The 20,408-nt window shown below is 39.0% G+C and overlaps 1 protein-coding gene across 1 annotated transcript in view; it reads left to right on the plus strand.

Annotated features, from left to right (window-relative positions):
* The window catches only part of UNC5A (unc-5 netrin receptor A), a 315,219-nt gene that overhangs the window by 205,377 nt on the left and 89,434 nt on the right, over positions 1–20,408 (plus strand). Inside the window, exon 3 of the mRNA XM_018552406.1 lies at positions 7,676–7,819. Coding sequence (XP_018407908.1) covers positions 7,676–7,819 — 144 coding nt within the window. The remainder of the gene's footprint in view (positions 1–7,675; positions 7,820–20,408) is intronic.

Below are 20,408 nucleotides of genomic sequence, written 5' to 3' on the forward strand. Positions count from 1 at the left end.
CTAAGAACACTAGAACCTAGAACTAATTACACGATATGTGGATCAAAGCCAACTATCCGAGCACCACATTCTGCAATGTATTATTTGTATACCACCCTACAGTTCAATGAGACTTTTCAGGTGACACTGTTGTGTCAACCTAGCACCTAAAAAAGTACTTATTGAACAGCGGGGCGGTATTCAAGTACAGAAATACCTGTTAATCTTGTCACTTCATATAAACTGAAAAAACAGCATAAACTATGCTATCTCTCACTCTTGAAAACTATTAGTTACATTAGTCTACCATGCAATGGAGACTAACAAAAGCTGACATCTTTAAAGTGCAGTCTGTATGGCAACCATTGCTGCCTTCATAGATACCATAGAGACCTGAATGTAGACACATTGCAAAGTTATTCAAAGTATTATCAAGCTAAAATAAAAGGAAAGATGCTAACCCGAATTCAGCCACCACATCTAAGGATTGGTAAGCTGCAATATATAAAGTTTTTTTGTTTTTGGGTTTATGCTTTAAGCCAGTATCTCTCAACCTTTTTTCTAGGGCTGGTAATGATTAAAATTTTCGTGTTCGATTAATCGAAATTTTTTTTAATCGATTAATTATATCGCACATACAGATCCAACTACATTGGCCTACACACATACAGCACAGCAATGAAGTCATAAAATGAACTAGGATCACACTAATCCAGCACGTTATTAATCTTATATGCCCCACTCAATATGGCCACCGCTTGAGTGGGGCAACTCAGAATAATAACATGCTGGATTAGTGTGATCCTAGTTCATTTTATTACTTCATTGCTGTGTGTGTATAGGCCAATGCCTTGGCTGGCGCTCGTGCAGAACAAGTACTCTCCGGCCCAAGTGGCTCAATCGGCTAATGAAGGGAAGGGGCAAGGAGCCCAGTGACTTCAATGTCCGTGACGTCACCGGACTCCTCCCCCTTCTCTTCGTTAGCCGTCACGGATATCGACGTCACCGGACTCCTCCCCCTTCCCTTCGTTAGGCGACGGAGCCACTTGGGGGAGTAGTCCGGTGACGTCGAAGTCCGTGACGTCACCGGATCTCTGATGGGACTCCCGGAAGCTGGCGGAGCGGTGAGTGTTTTAATTTTTGATCAAAATTATTTTAATCGATCAAAAAGTTTACCGATTAATCGAGAAATTAATCGTTAATTTCCGCAGCCCTACTTTTTTCATTTGTGGCATTCTTTAAAAGTACTATATGTAAAATCTCAAAGCATATCAATCTGAAATATAAAAAAAAAGTAAATATACAAATGTAAAAAATTATGTGTGGTTCCTCCCAAAATCAATACCAGACCCTTACTTTAGATATGGGTCTCATATAGAGTTTAAAGGGGGAACCCCAGCCCCCCCAAAAAAGTGATGTGGAGTTCCAGTGTCTCATCAAAGTCCCCCTTTCACAGCAGATGCCCCCTTCACATCAGAGTCCTCCATCCCCCTTTACATCAGATGCCTACCCTTTAATCTTCACTATAGTCCAGCTGCAACATATGGTGGCAGGTGGTGCATTTCCATGGTGCTGGTGGCCAGCCAGTCTGTATCTTGGAAATGTATGCAAACATTTAAAGGCACCCCTGACAAGGTTAGAAAGAACTCCAGGGTGCCACAGCACCTTGGTTGACAAAGGCTGCTTTAAACTATTATTCAAGTATTTAAAGTGCTTATAGTATACCTGTAACTGGTACCAATTTTATTGTTTGCAATAATATTCTGATGTTAATTTTAAAACACTTCAATAAAGCTGTGGACTTGCCCTTTTCCACCTGAATTGGTTTCTGAGTCTCCATTGGGCAAGGCTACAGATGTGCTTCATGCATATTTCTTTTAGCAGTCAAGTAACCTTTGTTAATTTTCAACACCCAATCTAATTAATTTCCTTGTACATGATTTGATGTTGTGTTAATTTCACTTCAATTCGTGCTTGAAATAAATCAGGAACCTCTGTTTTACCCTATGAATGGCATCTAACGCTGACATAACTTGCACTGGGGAAAGTTCCAAAATAACAGCAATGATGCTCCGACACTAAGCTTTGAAAATCATAAAGACTTAATTTTGTCTGCCTTTCCACGGTAGTATAAAATAATGAAATAAAGTGCCAACTCTGCACAGCTGCACCCACAAATAATGCTGGGAAGCCATCAGAGCAAAAAAACAAGATTTCAAAACAGCATGTGATGGAGAGAGAAGCAAAAACACGCCCACATTGCATAGATATGGTAATGCAGTCATGGAGACTATGTTACAAAAATATGGGCATTGAAACAAATATTATTCCAAGAAAAAGTTTGGACACATCTTCTTTTTCTTATAAAAGAAATAAAAACTTCTTTGTGTTTATTGCATATTAGCATTACAGGCAGGCTATTAGAATGTTTGAAGCACTTTGAAAGGCCCCTAAATAGAAACATCTAAATTCCCAGTTTACAATCAAAAGTTGTGTTAAACTATACCATCTACAAATCAGCTTAAATGGCAAGTTGCAAACTGTTTGATTGACCTGAATTTATACGTACAGATTTGTCCAGTTTGCAGAGAATGATAGATAGAGAATGATAGAATGAATGATAGAGAATTGCCTGGATTCCTAAAATGCATGATTCTTTATTTTAAACATCTGAATATTTGCAGGACAGCAGAGGTGGGCATATCTTGTGACAAGGGGATGGGAAAAGATGGTAACTGAGTATTCACATCCTAAGGGGAAACAATTTTCCCCTTAAAAAACACACATACTCAAGTGTATTTATAAACCATTTGCAGAGCCATTCATCCTGTAAAATTGCATGTCGTTTGTTCTGTGTGAATGGCGGCAAAAAGGAATGTTATTAGCATATTTCCTTTCCAGGCTAAATGTAATATCAGGAAAATACTGAATCATGGCCACTAGATGGAGCTGAGGAGCGTAGGAAATAAATACTTATCATTGATGCCTAGATGCCCAGGCCAAATTTAGCAGTGTCAGCATGTGTTGGTTTACTTAACAATAACTTTATGACTAATTTGAATAGCTAAATACATTTTATACATGCTTTTAAGGACATATAGTTTTGTAATTGTTATACTGTTTTAATAAAATAAATCCCTTCTCTTTTTTTATTTTAGGCTGACAAATGTGCAAAAGTGTAAAAAACAACGTTTTAAATTTTTAAATTTATGTTTTTTTTAATAGTACAACTGTATCTGACAGTTGAACTAATAATAGATAGCACTGCACAATAACACTGTAGCCTGATGGCGGCAGTCTTCACCTTCAGGCTGAAGGCATTATTTTTGTTTTATCTACAGCATGCATGTGATGTCTGTCACAGCTACAAAACATTCTGATTGATTCCTGATCATCAGATGGGACTCTGGCTATGACTGTCTCCGCCCAGTGGCTAGTTGCGAGGCTTTCGGCCGGCCAGTGGCCGGCCGTTCGCCCTGCTTCGGATGTCACTTCGGCTCAGTCGAGCCGAAGCGTATGCCTTTTCGGCTTGGCTGAGCCGCTCGGCCAGCTTCGGGAGCTGTACAGGCTATAGTGAATAGCCCGTACAGCAGCCCTTCGGTTCTACTAAACCGAAGGGCTCCTGCGGCCGAAGCTAGCCGAAGGATCAGCCGGAGCTAAGGCTGATCCTTTCGGCTAGCTTTGTAAATAACCGTTATAGTCATTACAATACTAGGGACCAGTGCTGTGGACAGAAGATGCCAGAGAAGAGCAAACTATTTAGCAGCTCACCAGCTCTTTTTAGCATCAAATGATCTTTGCCAAGGGTATAAACTCATAGGGACTTCATGAAAATTCTAAGCCCTCCCACAGCTTTTACCACCCCAGCCAGCAAATGGTGAATATTGTGGTTTAGTAGTAAAAAATTTATTATTTGAATGATATAATATGACATATCTTTTAGTGCTCGTATGCACAATGACTTCATTAAACTTAATACAAAACCTTTTTTTACTGTGGCTTTCTTTTCAGATTTACAAACCTCAAATATGTTATGACTTTTTAGACAAGAAGACACTCTGAGAGTTGATAGTCCTGACATCACCAATGGGTAGCACATTATAGTCAGTCAATGTAATGGTGCAGAAGGTTGTTAGAGACTGCAGACATGCTACTGGTGATGATCATAGACTTTGCCCATGCTATGGGAGAAGGTCAAAGACTGGAGACATACTGCAGAGCATGGTTAAAGACATGCTTCAGGAGACAGTCATAGTAGAGAGACACATTACATGAGACTGCTAGAGATCACTGCTACTTTGTGCTCAATACAATTACATACTCCGCTTAAAAATGTCTTGCACCAGATTTGATATCCCGCTTATCCATTATAACAGATCAGAGGAAAAATAAAGTAAAAATGGAAAAAGGATGGGTAGCAAAGTAAAATGTAAGATAGTGTAAGTAAAATAAACCAAACCATTTAACTACTGGAAGCCAGTCAAAATAACGCTTTTCCTTCACTGGCATGAGTAAACACCAAGGAAAGGAAAGCACAAGCCACAGATTGGCCACCAGGGAGGTATGGAATAGTTCAGTGCCCTGGTGACCAATCTTTGGCTCAGGGGGCTGTATTCAACCTTAACAACGATGTTCAACTTCCAGAACAATCCATTTAGGCAATAGACACACCCTTGTCACACTCTCAGTTATGCGGACCATTAAGAAATGATATGCCAAAAATAACTGGGTAAACCCAAAACAGATTTTGTTCACCATTACCTTTTCTTGATAATGGATTTTCCAAATAGCAAAGAAGACAATTAAAAGCTATGATGAAGGGTTTAGTACAGAAATACACTTTGGGTATTTTAATAGTACAATTTCATAGATATATGTACGTCAGACCAAAAAGAGGGATAACTGAGGAGGAAAGAGGGACAGGGGCATTTGGTTACAAAAAAGGAACAGTCCCTCCAAATGAGGGACAGTTGAGAGCTATGCTATTCTTTACTATATACTACACTGGTCAGATTATGCTACTTAGATTGAATGAATACATTGAATGTTGTTTCCAATTATGGGTTATTGTACCTTTTTGTTTGCAAGTTTGTATAGTAAAGAAAATACATTTTGCATCGAACACTTCTTAGTTTTCCTTCAGCAAAGTTCACAGAATGTATCTGAGCTGCAAAGATGGTGGCAAACTTTGCAGATAAACCTAGTCGACAATGCTATGCAAGATCAAAGTATATTTATTCAATTACCAAGATTTTTCAGGTTATACTTTTCCACACTATACTTTAAATTCATGGGATTTATTTTATTTATGCTGCTCCTACTGTAATCCTCTTCCTTCTATTTTCATGTTTCCTTTTCATAAAATAAGTTGGTTTAAATCTAATACTTCTCATAGTATTATACACCTCACCTGCCACCAATTCCTTTTAAAGTGTTTTCTGCAAATCTGGATGTAAAACCATTAATAACTACAGCAAATGCAAAAGAATAACTACTTATGTGTGCGCATAGGTGAACATGTGTGCTTCAAATTTTATACCAATCAGATAACAAAGGGCATCATGCAAATAGCTGTGTGTGTCCCCATGGCAACTAGTCAGTTCTCCCTTTTTTAGAGCTACATTAGAAGCATGAATGTTGCTATAGATTGCATTCTTCCATCACACATCAGAATGTAGTGGCCAGAGTTCAGTCATCTGCCATCTTGAAACAGAATTTTCTATCATGGCCTGGTCCATTTTCAAACAAAGCCTGCCCATACAGCAGTACATGTGTGACCTGGTATTTTTACCTCCTGTTCTCCAGAAATATTGCAGACACACATATGTAAAGCTGTGAGAACCTGCATGTCTGTATGCTGGCAGGAGCTTGTGTTTTGTTCAGTACTTGCATACTTGGTGGCTATAGTGAGTTCAGAACATTCCGGAGAATTGTAGAATTGCTGGCAACTATGTAAAGGTGTCCAATAATTAGAATATCGTGCAAAGTTCATTTATTTCACTAATGCAACGTAAAAGGTGAAACTAATATATGAGATAGACTCGTTACATGCCAAGCAAGATAGTTCAAGCCGTGATTTGTCATAATTGTGATGATTATGGCTTACAGCTCATGAAAACCCCAAGAACCCCAAATCCACAACCTCAAAAAAGTAGATTATTACATGCAACAATAAAACAAGGATTGTACATAGAACAATATCGGACCTCTGAAAAGTACAAGCATGCATATGTACTCAGTACTTGGTTTGGGCCCCTTTTGCAGCACTTACTGCCATTACTTTTGCACGATATTCTAATTATTCGAGTTTCACCTGTAAGTGTTTAGGTGGTTGAGCTTCAACCTTTACAATTGTATCTACATGCTCTGATCATTGGGTTTTTCTATTATTTTGCAAATTTTATTTTACAATATTCTTTGAGTGCATTTTCATGTCTATTACATCAGGGGCGTCCCAAGGCCGGGTGTCACCCGGAGCAGATACCGGGTGACACCCCACCGTGATGTCATTGCGCATGCACGGCTATCTTATTGATATCTGCCGCCGGCAGAGAAAGAAGGGGACGTTCACCCGACACAATAAGGTATCCCTTTCTCTCTCCTAAAACTTCAGGGCTCTCGGGACCATGACAGAATGCCCGAGTTTTCGGAGGGGGTGACACCTCTTTCAGTGACACCCCCTCCGAAAAGTTGGGCATTCTGTCATGGGGGCATTCCCAGTGACTGTCAGTGATTATGATGTCACCCCTCCAATGGTGTCACCTAAGGGGGCATTTACAGTGACTGTCAGTGATTTTGATGTCACCCCTCCAATGGTGTCACCAGGGTGCGGGTCGCACCCCCCTTGTGACGCCACTGTATTGCATCATGGTGACCCTTCTTCAAATCTGCAATGTTGGCTTTCTTCAATAGATCATGATCAGAAGTATGTCTAATCCCAAAGCCTATTTTTTTTATTTAGTCAGTTGTCCCTATTGAAAGATTCTTCCTCTATTCCTGTTCTAGTGACATCTCCAAATTTTGGATGTTCTCTCACTTTTAGTCCAGGTGACAAAAGTCACTTGAAGAAATAGAGAGGGTGAACACAGAAACACAGACAGCAATAACAACCCTCCCTTACTCTATCCAACATGAAAACAGCAGCTTTGGCTCTAGATACAATTTAATTAGTAGAGCAGTGTAACTGTATAATGATGTGTTATAAAGGATGGCCCACTGCAACCTATTTCTGTAGAAATAAACTCAATAAGCTGAAATCTGATTGGTAGCTGTGGATAACTGTACTCGGGATCTTATTTTACTACCTAATGGAAAACAGTGGAGAGTTTAATTACACAGTGGTGTTGATTAACTAAAGCAAATAGGTTGTTCTCTTTGGAAGGGGATGTGCACTTTGCATGGGAATTACCCCCTTAGCTTGGTGAATGTGGTGAAATGTCACTTTGCAAAGTACACCCAATCAATGTGCAAAGAAAATAAAAAGCAGTATTTTTGCTTGGATGATGGAAGTCAGCATAGCTTTCACTCATTAATAAACTAAGGGGAAACTTCTGCAAAGTGCAAATTCCCTTGCAAAATGAACAGCCTATTTACCTTTAGTACATCAAACCTAGTATATTTATGTCTTAACTCTAAACCTTTGTGTGGTTGTACAAAATGCTGTTTGTGCTCACTGACATTCATTGAATCTTCATAGGTTTGCCAGTCATGGAAGTAAGGATTGAGATCTCAAGGCAGCAGGTGGAGAAGATATTTGGCCTGGAGGAATACTGGTGTCATTGTGTGGCCTGGAGCTCCTCTGGTACCTCAAAAAGTCAGAAGGCATTTATCCGCATTGCATGTAAGAATTACCACCTTTAAAATCATTCTGTCGGACTTCATGTAACAGTATACTGTCCTGGTTACAATGAATGCACTATTATAGCTGTATTGTTTTCTCAATATTCACCATTTTACATGTGTACATCATCTAGGTCCTACTCCCCCAGGAGGAGTAGGACCTAGATGATGTGCACATGTAAAATCATGTGAAAATGTGTACATGTGTACATGATCTAGGTCCTACTCCCCCAAGAGGAGTAGGACCTAGATCATGTACACATGTAAAATCATGTGAAAAATCATGTAAGCTGAATGTGGCTTCTAAAGACCGGTTTGGAGGAGTCCTCCAAACCAGTCTTTAGAAGCCACATTCAGCCTAATGATATTTTCATCCTTTATTATACTGGCATATGTGACTCTTCGGGGGTGATTTACTGACCTAGAAACACGCACACACCAGGTGCGTGTGATTTTCACACAGCAAAACGTATTTATCAACCAAAAAGTCTCTAAAAGCATATTTCCACTAATGCCATATATGGAAAAATCATGCACATGATGCATATATAATGCTGCTTCACAGTTTAGACAAAAATGGTTAGCTCATGCATTTACATTCCTGCATTCATCAACGCAAGCAACACAACATAGAGCTAATTTACACAACATCACCTTGCAATTCATGCTTGGCTTTGCACAACACACCTGCTAGGTGTGTACACACTACAAAGGTGTTTAGATTCCACCCATAGATCATGCTGGGAGGGAACACACTACAGAGGTGTATACATGTTCGTGGTGTGTTTATAAGGTTAGTAAATCAACCCCTTCATGTTCCCCCGACATGATTTAGCTGTGTTTTTCTGATGTCACTGTCGGATTTTGCTGGTTACACTGGGTGATTTCTATAAATAGGAAAAATGCTTGGTATGTATTCCTGAAGCTTTCTGGCTCCAAATGCTTTCTGACACTGCGTGTGCAAAGATTGCTTTTACCCTAATGGGTTAATACACATGAGCTCTAAGCAAAATGTGTGCTACACTTTGTGCTTTGCCACATTAAAATAAAGCATGTTTTAAGGGCTTTACACTGTGATTGTCATGTTTGTGTTATGGTTATATTATAGCTACTTCGAAATAATATTAAGGTAATAATAATAAGGTTTCTGAGGCATATAGCCAGTTTAAAGAATAATGCAATGACAGCCTAATCCTCAAATAGACATAACTTTCCATAGTATCAGCTATTGTCCCTCTCACAAACCTGGTTCTGCTGGGACCACTCCATCTCTGAGCCCTATAGCAGCTGCCTGAGCTGCTGGTACTGTAATTAAACCATTCAGCGCTCAGACATATGAGTCAAGCCACATGATGCTCTGGCATGAAGAGGAATCAGATATTTGCTCAAGATCTAAATACAGTGTTTGTTGTGTTTTACATTTCCGATAGAATAATCACCACTTTAACAAAAATGTACTCGAGCAAAAAAAATTTTGCAACACGCAAAAAGGTTTCAGCGAATATACTAATTTGTGTCACTTCCCGTTTTGTGCTATAAGGTGCTTTTTATGTATTCACATGAACTAGATGTTACCTATCTATATTTGTTCTGTGTGGAAATTAAAATGTAAATCACTGTATACCATATAAATAATGTATATGCATTAGTAGGAGATGATGCTGATGAAAAGGTAACAATCTGCACAATGATAAATTATAGTGCTGTGCACACAAGATTAATAACTAGTCTTACAGGTACTGTGTGCATAAAAAGCTACTGCATTGTATTGCGCACTTTGCAATGTTTTTGTGGAAACATCTTACCCATGTGAAGAAAGAGACAGCATAGCTTCTGGGTTAATTATTCTACCTTTGCTCATGTCCATGCCCTTTTAATCCTTCTGTGGTATACACTGTTGTTAGCAGGTTTTGAAGCACTGATCACAATCTTTGGATCTCAAACCCGCTTTCATGCAGGTTTTCCTCACAGAACATTGAATGGATCAATATTTCCTTACATCCATTCTCTGACAATCCTCCAAAAAGCTCAACTGCTGTCTTATTAAGGCAAGCCTGAAAATCACAGACATAACAGCCATAGTTCACATACTAAAGTGTTTACTGCCAGCAATTCTGTGCTAAATGTTATCAACGTATTGCAAAAAAACTGCTAAGGTGTCAAAGTTGTTGTAGTGTCATGTGCAAGGAAAGGGATTAGCATGTTTATTGGTGAATACTACAAAAGGGTCACACATTTGGAAGTTATATGCAAATCAGCTATGTTCACTGTTGGTGAATATACTAATGCATGCTATAAACATACTATGTTCAATGTTGGTGAATATACCAATGCACGCTATAAATATACTATCTTCCCTGTTGGTGAATATACTAGTGCATGCAATAAATATACTATGTTCACTGTTGGTGAATATACTAATGCATGCTATAAACATACTGTGTTCATTTGAACCAAACTAACTTGCGCTAATGGAAATGGTAATAATATGTAAAATGTAAAAACTGGATTAAAATTAATATTAATACGACCCCGGAGCTAAAATTGCATAATAGTTCTAAAACCAAAGGGAAAGAAACAAGCTGCTGAACTCAGGCTAAAAGCCCCCAGAATAATGATGCAACGAAGTGTACAGCGCTAAATGCCCTTCAGGAAATTCGGTAACGGTAAGGATCAGAATGATATCACCTCCGTGTCAAGCAATCATAAAAAAGTGTATATATAATGTAAAATATTATAAATTATTTGTGTATAAACTCATAATGTGTTTAAAATTGTATCAACAGGTGTCATAAAAAGCGTATCATAAATACACCTTATTACAAAGAAAATAAATAAAAAGTCTCCAAAAAACATGTGTCATATATGTGAAAAATAAAATTATCACATTATAAAACAGTCTGTGTTGTTTTCATTCGAAAATTAATAAAAATATGCACTTATATTTTTTTTTAAATGCACTTATAGTTTTTTAAAGTTTTAAAGCTCTCAGATCTTCAAGACAAGAAGCCAAAAAACCTTTTTTGAAAAATGAAAAATAAAAAAAAATGTTCAATATAGTGATGTGTCCAACGATAAAAAATTTGACAGAAGAAAAAAACAGGCAGGTCCCCTATAGGGAATGCACTCACCAGATCCTTGATGATCGAAAGCCTTTATTCTTATCCAGTGGAGACCCAAGATGTATATCCTCTTCCCCCGTTTGGTGAAAGCCTCAGGCTACAGAACCCGCTTGCTTCTCCGAGATGAAAGGATTACAATCTTTACTGTTAGGTCTCCTCTATTGGGTATCCATCCGGACAAAGAACACGAGAGATGCGCTCATAGTGTAATAAGTTCAACTTTAATAGGTCCAAATAATAAATACAAACAAGCGCTACATAAATTCCATAAAAGTCAACATGGAAAGCCGGCTAGTCACTCAATCTGAGTGCAGAAAAGACTGGAACAATGACGTAAAGGTAGGCCCTACCTTTTTTAGGCCCTACCTTTACGTCATTGTTCCAGTCTTTTCTGCACTCAGATTGAGTGACTAGCCGGCTTTCCACGTTGACTTTTATGGAATTTATGTAGCGCTTATTTGTATTTATTATTTGGACCTATTAAAGTTGAACTTATTACGCTATGAGCGCATCTCTCGTGTTCTTTGTCCGGATGGATACCCAATAGAGGAGACCTAACAGTAAAGATTGTAATCCTTTCATCTCGGAGAAGCAAGCGGGTTCTGTAGCCTGAGGCTTTCACCAAACGGGGGAAGAGGATATACATCTTCGGTCTCCACTGGATAAGAATAAAGGCTTTCGATCATCAAGGATCGGGTGAGTGCATTCCCTATAGGGGACCTGCCTGTTTTTTTCTTCTTTCAAATTTTTTTTTCGTTGGACACATCACAATATTGAACAATTTTTTTATTTATTTTTTTATTTTTCATTTTTCAAAAAAGTTTTTTTGGCTTCTTGTCTTGAAGATCTGAGAGCTTTAAAACTTTAAAAAACTATAAGTGCATTTAAAAAAAAATATAAGTGCATATTTCTATTAATTTTCGAATGAAAACAACACAGACTGTTTTATAATGTGATAATTTTATTTTTCACATATATGACACATGTTTTTTTGGAGACTTTTTATTTATTTTCTTTGTAATAAGGTGTATTTATGATACGCTTTTTATGACACCTGTTGATACAATTTTAAACACATTATGAGTTTATACACAAATAGTTTATAATATTTTACATTATATATACACTTTTTTATGATTGCTTGACACCGAATTTCCTGAAGGGCATTTAGCGCTGTACACTTCGTTGCAACAATACTATGTTCATTGTTGGTAAATATATCAATGCACACTATAAACACACTTTGTTCACTGTTGAGAGCTTACTTTAGCAATGAGTGATTACTCCTGCTCTACCCTTAGACAAGTTCAGAGTCTTTTATGCCAACCTGTTTATGGTGCCTAGGAAGGGTGGGGTTTAACGGATTTTAGACATGTAGGCAGTCAACGCCTTTATAAAGGTCCAAAAATTCAAGATAGAGTCTACAGGTGAAACTCGAATAATTAGAATATCGTGCAAAAGTTCATTTATTTCAACGCAGCCGTCAACGCAGCCGTCTACCAGGAGATTTTAGAGCACTTCATGCTTCCTTCCGCAGACGAGCTCTGTGGGGATGCTGACTTCATTTTCCAGCAGGAATTGGCACCTGCCCACACTGCCAAAAGCCCCAAAACCTGGTTCAATGACCGTGGATTACTGTGCTTGATTGGCCAGCAAACTCGCCTGACCTGAACCCCATAGAGAATCTATGGGGCATTGCCAAGAGAAAGGTGAGAGACATGAGACCGAACAATGCAGAAGAGCTGAAGGCTGCTATTGAAGCATCCTGGTCTTCCATAACACCTCAGCAGTGTCACAGGCTGATAGCTTCCATGCCACGCCGCATTGAGGCAGTAATTTCTGCAAAAGGGGCCCAAACCAAGTACTGAGTACATATGCATGCTTATACTTTTCAGTGGTCCGATATTGTTCTATGTACAATCCTTGTTTTATTGATTGCATGTAATATTCTAATTTTCTGAGATTGTGGATTTGGGGTTTTCATGAGCTGTAAGCCATAATCATCACAATTATGACAAATCACGGCTTGAACTATCTTGCTTTGCATGTAATGAGTCTATCTCATATATTAGTTTCACCTTTTGAGTTGCATTAGTGAAATAAATGAACTTTTGCACGATATTCTAATTATTCGAGTTTCACCTGTACATGTACTGTGGTGGCATCTCTACACCAGGGAAACTTTTTGGAATGAATTGACATAAAAAAATGCATATTCCATTCATTCTCATGTCTTTAACGCCCCTTGGAACGCTGGCATCTTCCTATTCAGTCTATTGCTTCAAGGTCTGGTGTTCATAAATATGGCAATAAACAATGAATATAAAACATAACAGGAAGGAATAAGAAAGGTCACTTGTAAAATATAAGAGAACAATGACTAGCCCCAATGTGAGAGCAAGACATGATGACTGTCATAACATAAGCGAGGGGACCTTGGAACATTGCTAGTTTAAACAGAAATATTATTATTAAAGGATAGGGGTGATGTTCAGGGAAGAAAAGGAAAAGGGTAGAAAAGAAATAAGAATACAATGACCGAGGGGTTCCAGGACCCCAGAAAAGTGTGTAAATGGAGGAGTAAGAAGTTAGATTTCCAACAATTCTCTATCAAAATTAGGGGGTAAAAAGTTCCCTGACCCTGCAAAACCTAGGCATTCTTTTTCCCAATTTAGCAGTTAGCTTCTCATTAACCAGGACCCACTGTAGCCTGTGCTGGACTGCCGTTATGTTAAGTTTGCCCGAGATCCAAGCTCCAGCAATCACCTGCTTCGTGGCTGTCAACACATGGGACATCAAAGTAATTTGGTGTTTAGAGAGATTTTCAGGGTGAACATTTAGCAATGCTTCTCTCAAATTCGTAGATAGCCTTCTCTGGAAGACAACCTGCAACATATCATATACTTGTGACCAAAGCCTCTGAGTGATCGGACAATACCACTAGATATGACAAAAGTCACCCTGTATCGGACAGCCATGAAAACAGCTGAATGAATAGCTGGGGTTAGCACGGGCTAACCTACTGGGTACCATATACCATCTAAGAAGCACATTGTAATTAGCTTCTACAGCCACAGCATTTTGGGAATATGATTTTGTAGCGGCCGAAATTTGCTCCCAAACATCATCAGGCAACCATAGCCCAAGGTCAGATTACCATTTGCACACGTAGGTCAAGCCGCACTTTTAGATAAGAAAGTATAATATAAGAAGGAGTAACGACTACCACCAGAAAAACAAATAGTAGAGGTTATAGAGGTTACAAAATGCTTCACCTGCATTTATCGAAACAGTTCAGAAGCAGGTAGACGATAGGTGGAACCCAACGAGGCAAATGATTTCAAACCCAGAGGGGAGAGAAATGTTAAGTGCTTTTGATTTCTAGTGGTAAACTATGAGGCCAGAGACTCCCCAAGTTTAGACAAAAGATTCTGTAAATTGGCTAAATAAGGGGATTAGTGATGGTAAGTAAAACATCATCTGTGAACATGCTTAATTTATAAAGATGATCGGCAATATGTAAACCCAAGACATCTGGTGAAGTTCTAATAAGATGAGCTAGTGGTTCAATGGTCAGGGCAGAGAAGCGGAGATAGAGGGCATCCTTGATGAGTTCCTCGCAAGATTGGGAAAGGAGGGGAACGAAAACCTGCGTAACGAACAAAGGCAAAAGGAGACTTATAAAGGACAGAAACACACGTCCAGAATTTCGGTGGAAGACCCAGCATTTCAGGGTATAAAAAAGGTTGGGCCAGGAAAGGGAGTCAAACGCCTTACTACTATCCAGGGACAGTAGCATTAAAGGTAAGCCAAGCTTCTTGGCTGCCACAATAAGTAGAATGCTTTTATGTATATTATCACTGGCTTGCCTAATGGGCACAAAGCCCACTTGGTTTATGTGTATTAAGTCCCCCTATCAAGTCGCTAATATTTTAGCAAGGAGTTTAATGTCAATATTTAAAGAGATTGGGCAGAAATTGGAGGGAACCGAATTATCAAAGTCTGGTTTAGGGATCATGACTACGTTAGCAGTCAAGGATTCTGTGCCGAAAGAAAGTCTGTCGCAAAGTGAATTAAGTGCATCTTGCAGTATGGGAGATAGAAGGTCAGAGTAATTTTTATAACAAGCGGCAGTAAAGCCGTCAGGCCCGTTTTTTTTATTAGCTTTTTTGATAGCAGTTAGAAATTTCCGATTCTGTAATGGGTTATTTTAGAGTGTCTAGAAAACAGTCTGAAAGTGGAGGAAAAGATAATTGAAGAGCGAGTCATCAATTTTTTTTTCTCCGTACCTCTATATGTTGAACTCGATGGACTTCTGTCTTTTTTCAACCTGACTAACTATGTAACTATGTAACTATTAAACAATGGGGGGAGGGTAGAAAGGGCATAAGGTATGAGATAAAAGAGTGTAACATGTCTACTATTTTGGCTAAATTGCTAATAAAAGTATCCCTTGATACGCGAAGACGAAAAGGTTTGGAGGTTGGGTCGGCCTTGCGAAGCCTAGTGGCTAGAAGAAAGTCCAGCTTATTGGATTTTAGAGAGAAAAGATGTTTCCGGCATTGTAGAGATTTTTCAGCTTGATTAACCAAAAGTAAGTTAGGGTCTCGACAGGCATTATCGAGAGCTACTTGGTGTAATTTAGTAGCATTACATTGAAAAGCGCTAGACTTATAGAATGCCTGTTCTAAACGATGCAGACGAGCAAAATAGCCTTTCTTGAATATGGAGGCCTATTTCATACAATGACCTCGTATGACAGCCTTGTGTGCCTCCTACAGCATCTAAGCAGAAATGTCAGGTGTAAGGTTCAAACAGATAATTAAATTGAAAGGAAGCTTTTAGAGAGGCGTCAGAGAAAAAAGAGTTGTTGAACGACCAGGTGGGGTCAGCGCCACGAGCCAATAGAGAAGAGAAAGAGACTAATACGGCAGAGTGGTCACACTAAGATATAGGGACAATGTCCGCACGGGTGATAGAAGACAGCATAGGGTGGGAAACAAAAACGTTATTAATGCGAGAGCAAGATTTGTGAGGGTGGGAATAGAAGGTGAAGTATTTAGTAGTGGGATGGCTTTTGCACCAGCAGTCCAGCAAAGAATGTTGAGCAAATAGGAAGCGCAAAGAAGCAGAATGTGTAGGGGGAGTCAAAGTGGTGTCCAACTATCCAGGAAAAGCACTAAGACTGAATTAGTATTATACTTCTGATTAAAAAAAGGATAATTTATTAGTGTTTGGAGTATAGTATGTAACTATTGTATCTATCGTGTAGCAAGCCAGAAAGGAGAAGATATCTCCCTGCGGGGTCTCTGATCTCCCTAGAGCATACAAACTGTATTGATCTGCTGAAAGCAATAAGCACTCCCCTCTGTTTTATCTGTGCGTTAGCGAGAAAAACCTGATGGTAGTTGCGACTAAAGTACCCAGGAGCCAAGGCCTGGCAAAAATTGGTCTCCTGTAAGCAAACCACATTCGCGCTAAGAGAAGGAAAATGGCGGAATGTTAAATTTTGTTTATTCGGAGAGTTAAAACCCTTAACACTAAGGGTGAGTATGCATAGGGTTTTCATAAGGGGTCATTAGGTAATTACCGCTGTAGGAGGGTCCAACCAGTGTAGGAAAACATGAAGACGGTCATAGGATCCCAAGGCCATTAAAGAGAAAAGAGGAGGGAAAGATGAAGATAGAGAAGAGGAGAGAAAGGTTAGGGAAATTGAACAAATACAACCAAAATAAATCCTGAAACAGTAAAAAAAAATCAAAATCAAAAATAGGTGAAAACAAAAATCTAAATAAGACCACAGTGGGTTCTGAAATTAACCCGGTAAAGTCGTGGTCCACGGGAGGAGTTACCAAACATTTGTCGGCCCATACTGGAGGTCACACTCCCTCCCAGGTCCAATAACACACCCTGTTAATAAATAGGTATCAGTGCGCTTCCCAAGAGGCAAACACAAAAGGAAGGAGGGGAGAATGAGATCAGGGGAGACAGAAAACAGTAACGGTGGGAGTGAGAGGAGCTAGGGGAAAAGTGGGGAAGAGGGAGTAGGATTGCCGCAAGGGCGAACATGAGTAATTAAATATAAGGGTATAAGAAGCATACACTCTTACAGCCTCAAAAAATATGGTTACAGAGTAGGAGGCATAACCAAAACAGTATGATTTCAAAAGGAGGAAAGAAGGAAAACGCAATTATGCGATGCAGAGGTCTGCCCTTCCATGACAGCAACGAAGATCCCTAAGCAACAACTGTGGTTTAAAAGTGCATGAGCCCAAAAGTGTCAGGCAGGGCAGAGGATCCAAGAGCAGTACGTGCAGCGAGCTTTCAGGGAAGCTTTTTAGGGTTAGCCTTTGGAGTTTCGAGCAAGGGATACCTTTTAGCACAGAATATTTAAGCGATGTACACACCCTTACTATATCCACCAATCATTTGGACCATTAGAAATGAAAGTGGAACTAAACTTACCTTTGCTCCAGAGATGCGACATCCACAGGCTCCCTTGCCAGTTCTGGTCTTCTTGGGCTTCTTCAGGCCATCTTGATTGGCCAGCTCAGAATGGTGTTGCTCCCATGTGTGCTAATCTAAAGAATGAATGAACAGCTTAGTGCAATATGAATTAATACATTAAATAGCACATTTATTCATACTGAAAGAGGGACATTTGAGGAGGGAAGAGGAATTTGTTTTGAAATGAGGGACTGTTGGGAGCTACTATACTATACTATTACCATACTTTACTATAACATAAAAGGCATTACTAAATTTCAGGCTGTTTTGTTAATCCCTTCTAGTCTATAGCAACTAATCGTAAACTGTGAAACAAATAGCTTAACGTTATAGAAGGATCACAACAACCCAACAACCCATAATAGTAAAAAAAAACAGCTAGACAAGTTCTTCAGAGTTCTTAAAGTTTGTTCTAAATTCTGAGATCAGTCATGAAGCGACTATAGGTTTTGAACAGACTTCCAACAGAGGTAGTGATTCATTCAACAGCAAGTGAATTTAAAGGATTTCTCAGTCACAGCATATATTATGATGTTATAACCTCAGCATTGTAAAAGGAATACATACTATATTTGTTTTTAATAATGCAGTCAAAGCTTCCTGGAAAAAATCCCTTTTATGTAGTATGTACTGCCCATTACTTTCAGCAACTTCCTGGATTCCCAGTGTGTTTTGCATCTCTTACCCTGCTACTTGATGTGATACAATCTCCATTTATCAAGACTACATAGCCCATCATGAATTGCTCCCAGCAAGCAATGATAATGTTACATTGTGGGAAGTCAACATGTTGAGTTGTAGTTCAAAAGGCAGGCTTAGTTAGAGTTGTGAAACAAAGAAGTGCATATTCACAGGACTGGGTGAAATTGAGGAAGTACATCCTATGGGCATCTTCAATAAGTTAGTTTACCAACCTTTAGATCAATATGAGTATTAGGAGTGTAATAGAACTTATGGAAATTCAATATAGAAATACATATTTTTTTATAGATTGTAAGCCCTCACAGGCAGGGCCCTCCTTACCATCTTGTCTTGAATTGTATTGTGATTATAATGTCTTCCTTATATTGTAAAGCGCTGCGCAAACTGTTGGCGCTATATAAATCCTGTATAATAATAATATAAGTTACCCTTTTAACATGCTTGGGACAAACATAGTAAAAGGTTAAAAAAGGGGGGCAGACTTGATGGACCACTTGGTCTTTTTCTGCTGTCACTCATCTATGTTTCGATAGGTGATTCTAGGTTGTGCAGTAATGTACCTGAAGGCCCAGCAGCATAGCAGAGCTCTAAGGAGGAAGTGGCTAGCCATAAAATCGAGCAACCACAACTTCTCTCTCATGTACAAACTATAGAACAATCCTAGCTGCGGGCAACTTATATTGATGATGATGCTTCCCAAGCCTCCTGAGGTATTTTTTCAGGACATTATCAGCAAGTGTTCTGACAGCGATTTATGAAACTATCTCATTAAAAATATTTAAGTGCAAATTATCACACTATTATAACATCAATTATCAAAACGCTTAAAAGCAAATTAACATGCACTAATGTCATTAACTGCTAAAAAAAATACATTAAGTCAGTCTTATGGGCTGCAGTAAGAGGAAATGAAAATGGGAAACAACTAGCTGTATAGGACGGTGACTTTAATAACTCGCTTATCTTTTGCTTTGTCATTGTATTACAAATTGCTTTCGAAATTGTATGCTTATCACAACCTTTTTCATAAAAGGTCACTGTATCTACAATGCACTTAACATCAATAATGTGGAGTACTGGCCAGTATATTTATTTATTTTTTTTAATAGCTGTACCACTTTGAATAAAAGAAAAATTGCCCTGTAAAGTTTTAGTCCGGGAAATGTAAAGCTTAATGTGATTGAGGGTGATATTGAGGCCATTGTGAATCATATTTAATCCCTTGCAGTCCACTTGGCCCACATACTCTGTATTACAGAGGGTGTGTGTGTATGTGGCCGGGGGGAAGGGAATATACAGTGATTCCCATGAGACATTTCTCGGGTCACATAAAACTCAATTGAAGGAGAAAATGCAGGGATGCATCACATACATTTGTTCTGTTCAGACGGCCATGAAGAATTAAGATGAATGTATCATTTTGTAAAATACTTAATTGGCCATTTTATTGGTCATTTAAATGTTAGAGTGATATGCTCATGCTTATGAATGTCTGACATATCTGCGGTGTTTCTCAGTTTGTTGTAGCCAATTAAACTGACTATAAATGGCAAATCTCTGTGGAGATTACAAGGTTTTCCTGTACTTGCATCATTTTATTCAACAGATTTTGTGTTGTTTTTTTTGCACACCGAAAGGTTGACTTACAAGGAGCTCTGCTGGATGTCTTAAAGTGTTGAATTGTGAGTTGACTGTGTGTGGGCGTGTGTGTGTGACGGTGGGTGCTGTAGTGCTGTGTGGTCACTCTTGCTTGTTGGCTGCTCATGCACAGAAGTGGTTGACAATAGACCCCTTCTGCCAACCTACTGTGTGTCTGCCAAGCACAAAGGAGCTGTGAGGAGTTGCAAGTCACAACTCCAGAGCCACTGGGCAATGTACACTCACTAGCACATGCACAGGCAACCTTGCAAAGCATCAGGCAGCATTTTCATGTGCTTCTTTAAATATTACTAATGTAATTACCTACATTTACCAGACTCTATTGAATGGCACATGTGATAGAACAAAAGAACAGACTCATGACTCATCACCATGCTGCTGTTCCTTCACTGGCCAGTCATCAGGCTAGAGATTTGTTGTTAATTGAGTTGTGCAATTGTTGCAATGGAGGCCAAGGATGTAGTAGTGCTCTCTGGCATTGTCATCTGGATCACAAAGCTGGTTGAACAAAATTACAAACCCTTTGCCAATTAAACCAATGTCCAAAGATTTATTTCAGCTGTGTATTTAGATCAGGGGTAGCCAACCTTGGTACTCCAA

This window comes from Nanorana parkeri, unplaced genomic scaffold (genome assembly GCF_000935625.1).
Source record: "Nanorana parkeri isolate BGI_ZX_2015 unplaced genomic scaffold, ASM93562v1 scaffold87, whole genome shotgun sequence".
Taxonomy (NCBI): Eukaryota; Metazoa; Chordata; class Amphibia; order Anura; family Dicroglossidae; genus Nanorana; species Nanorana parkeri.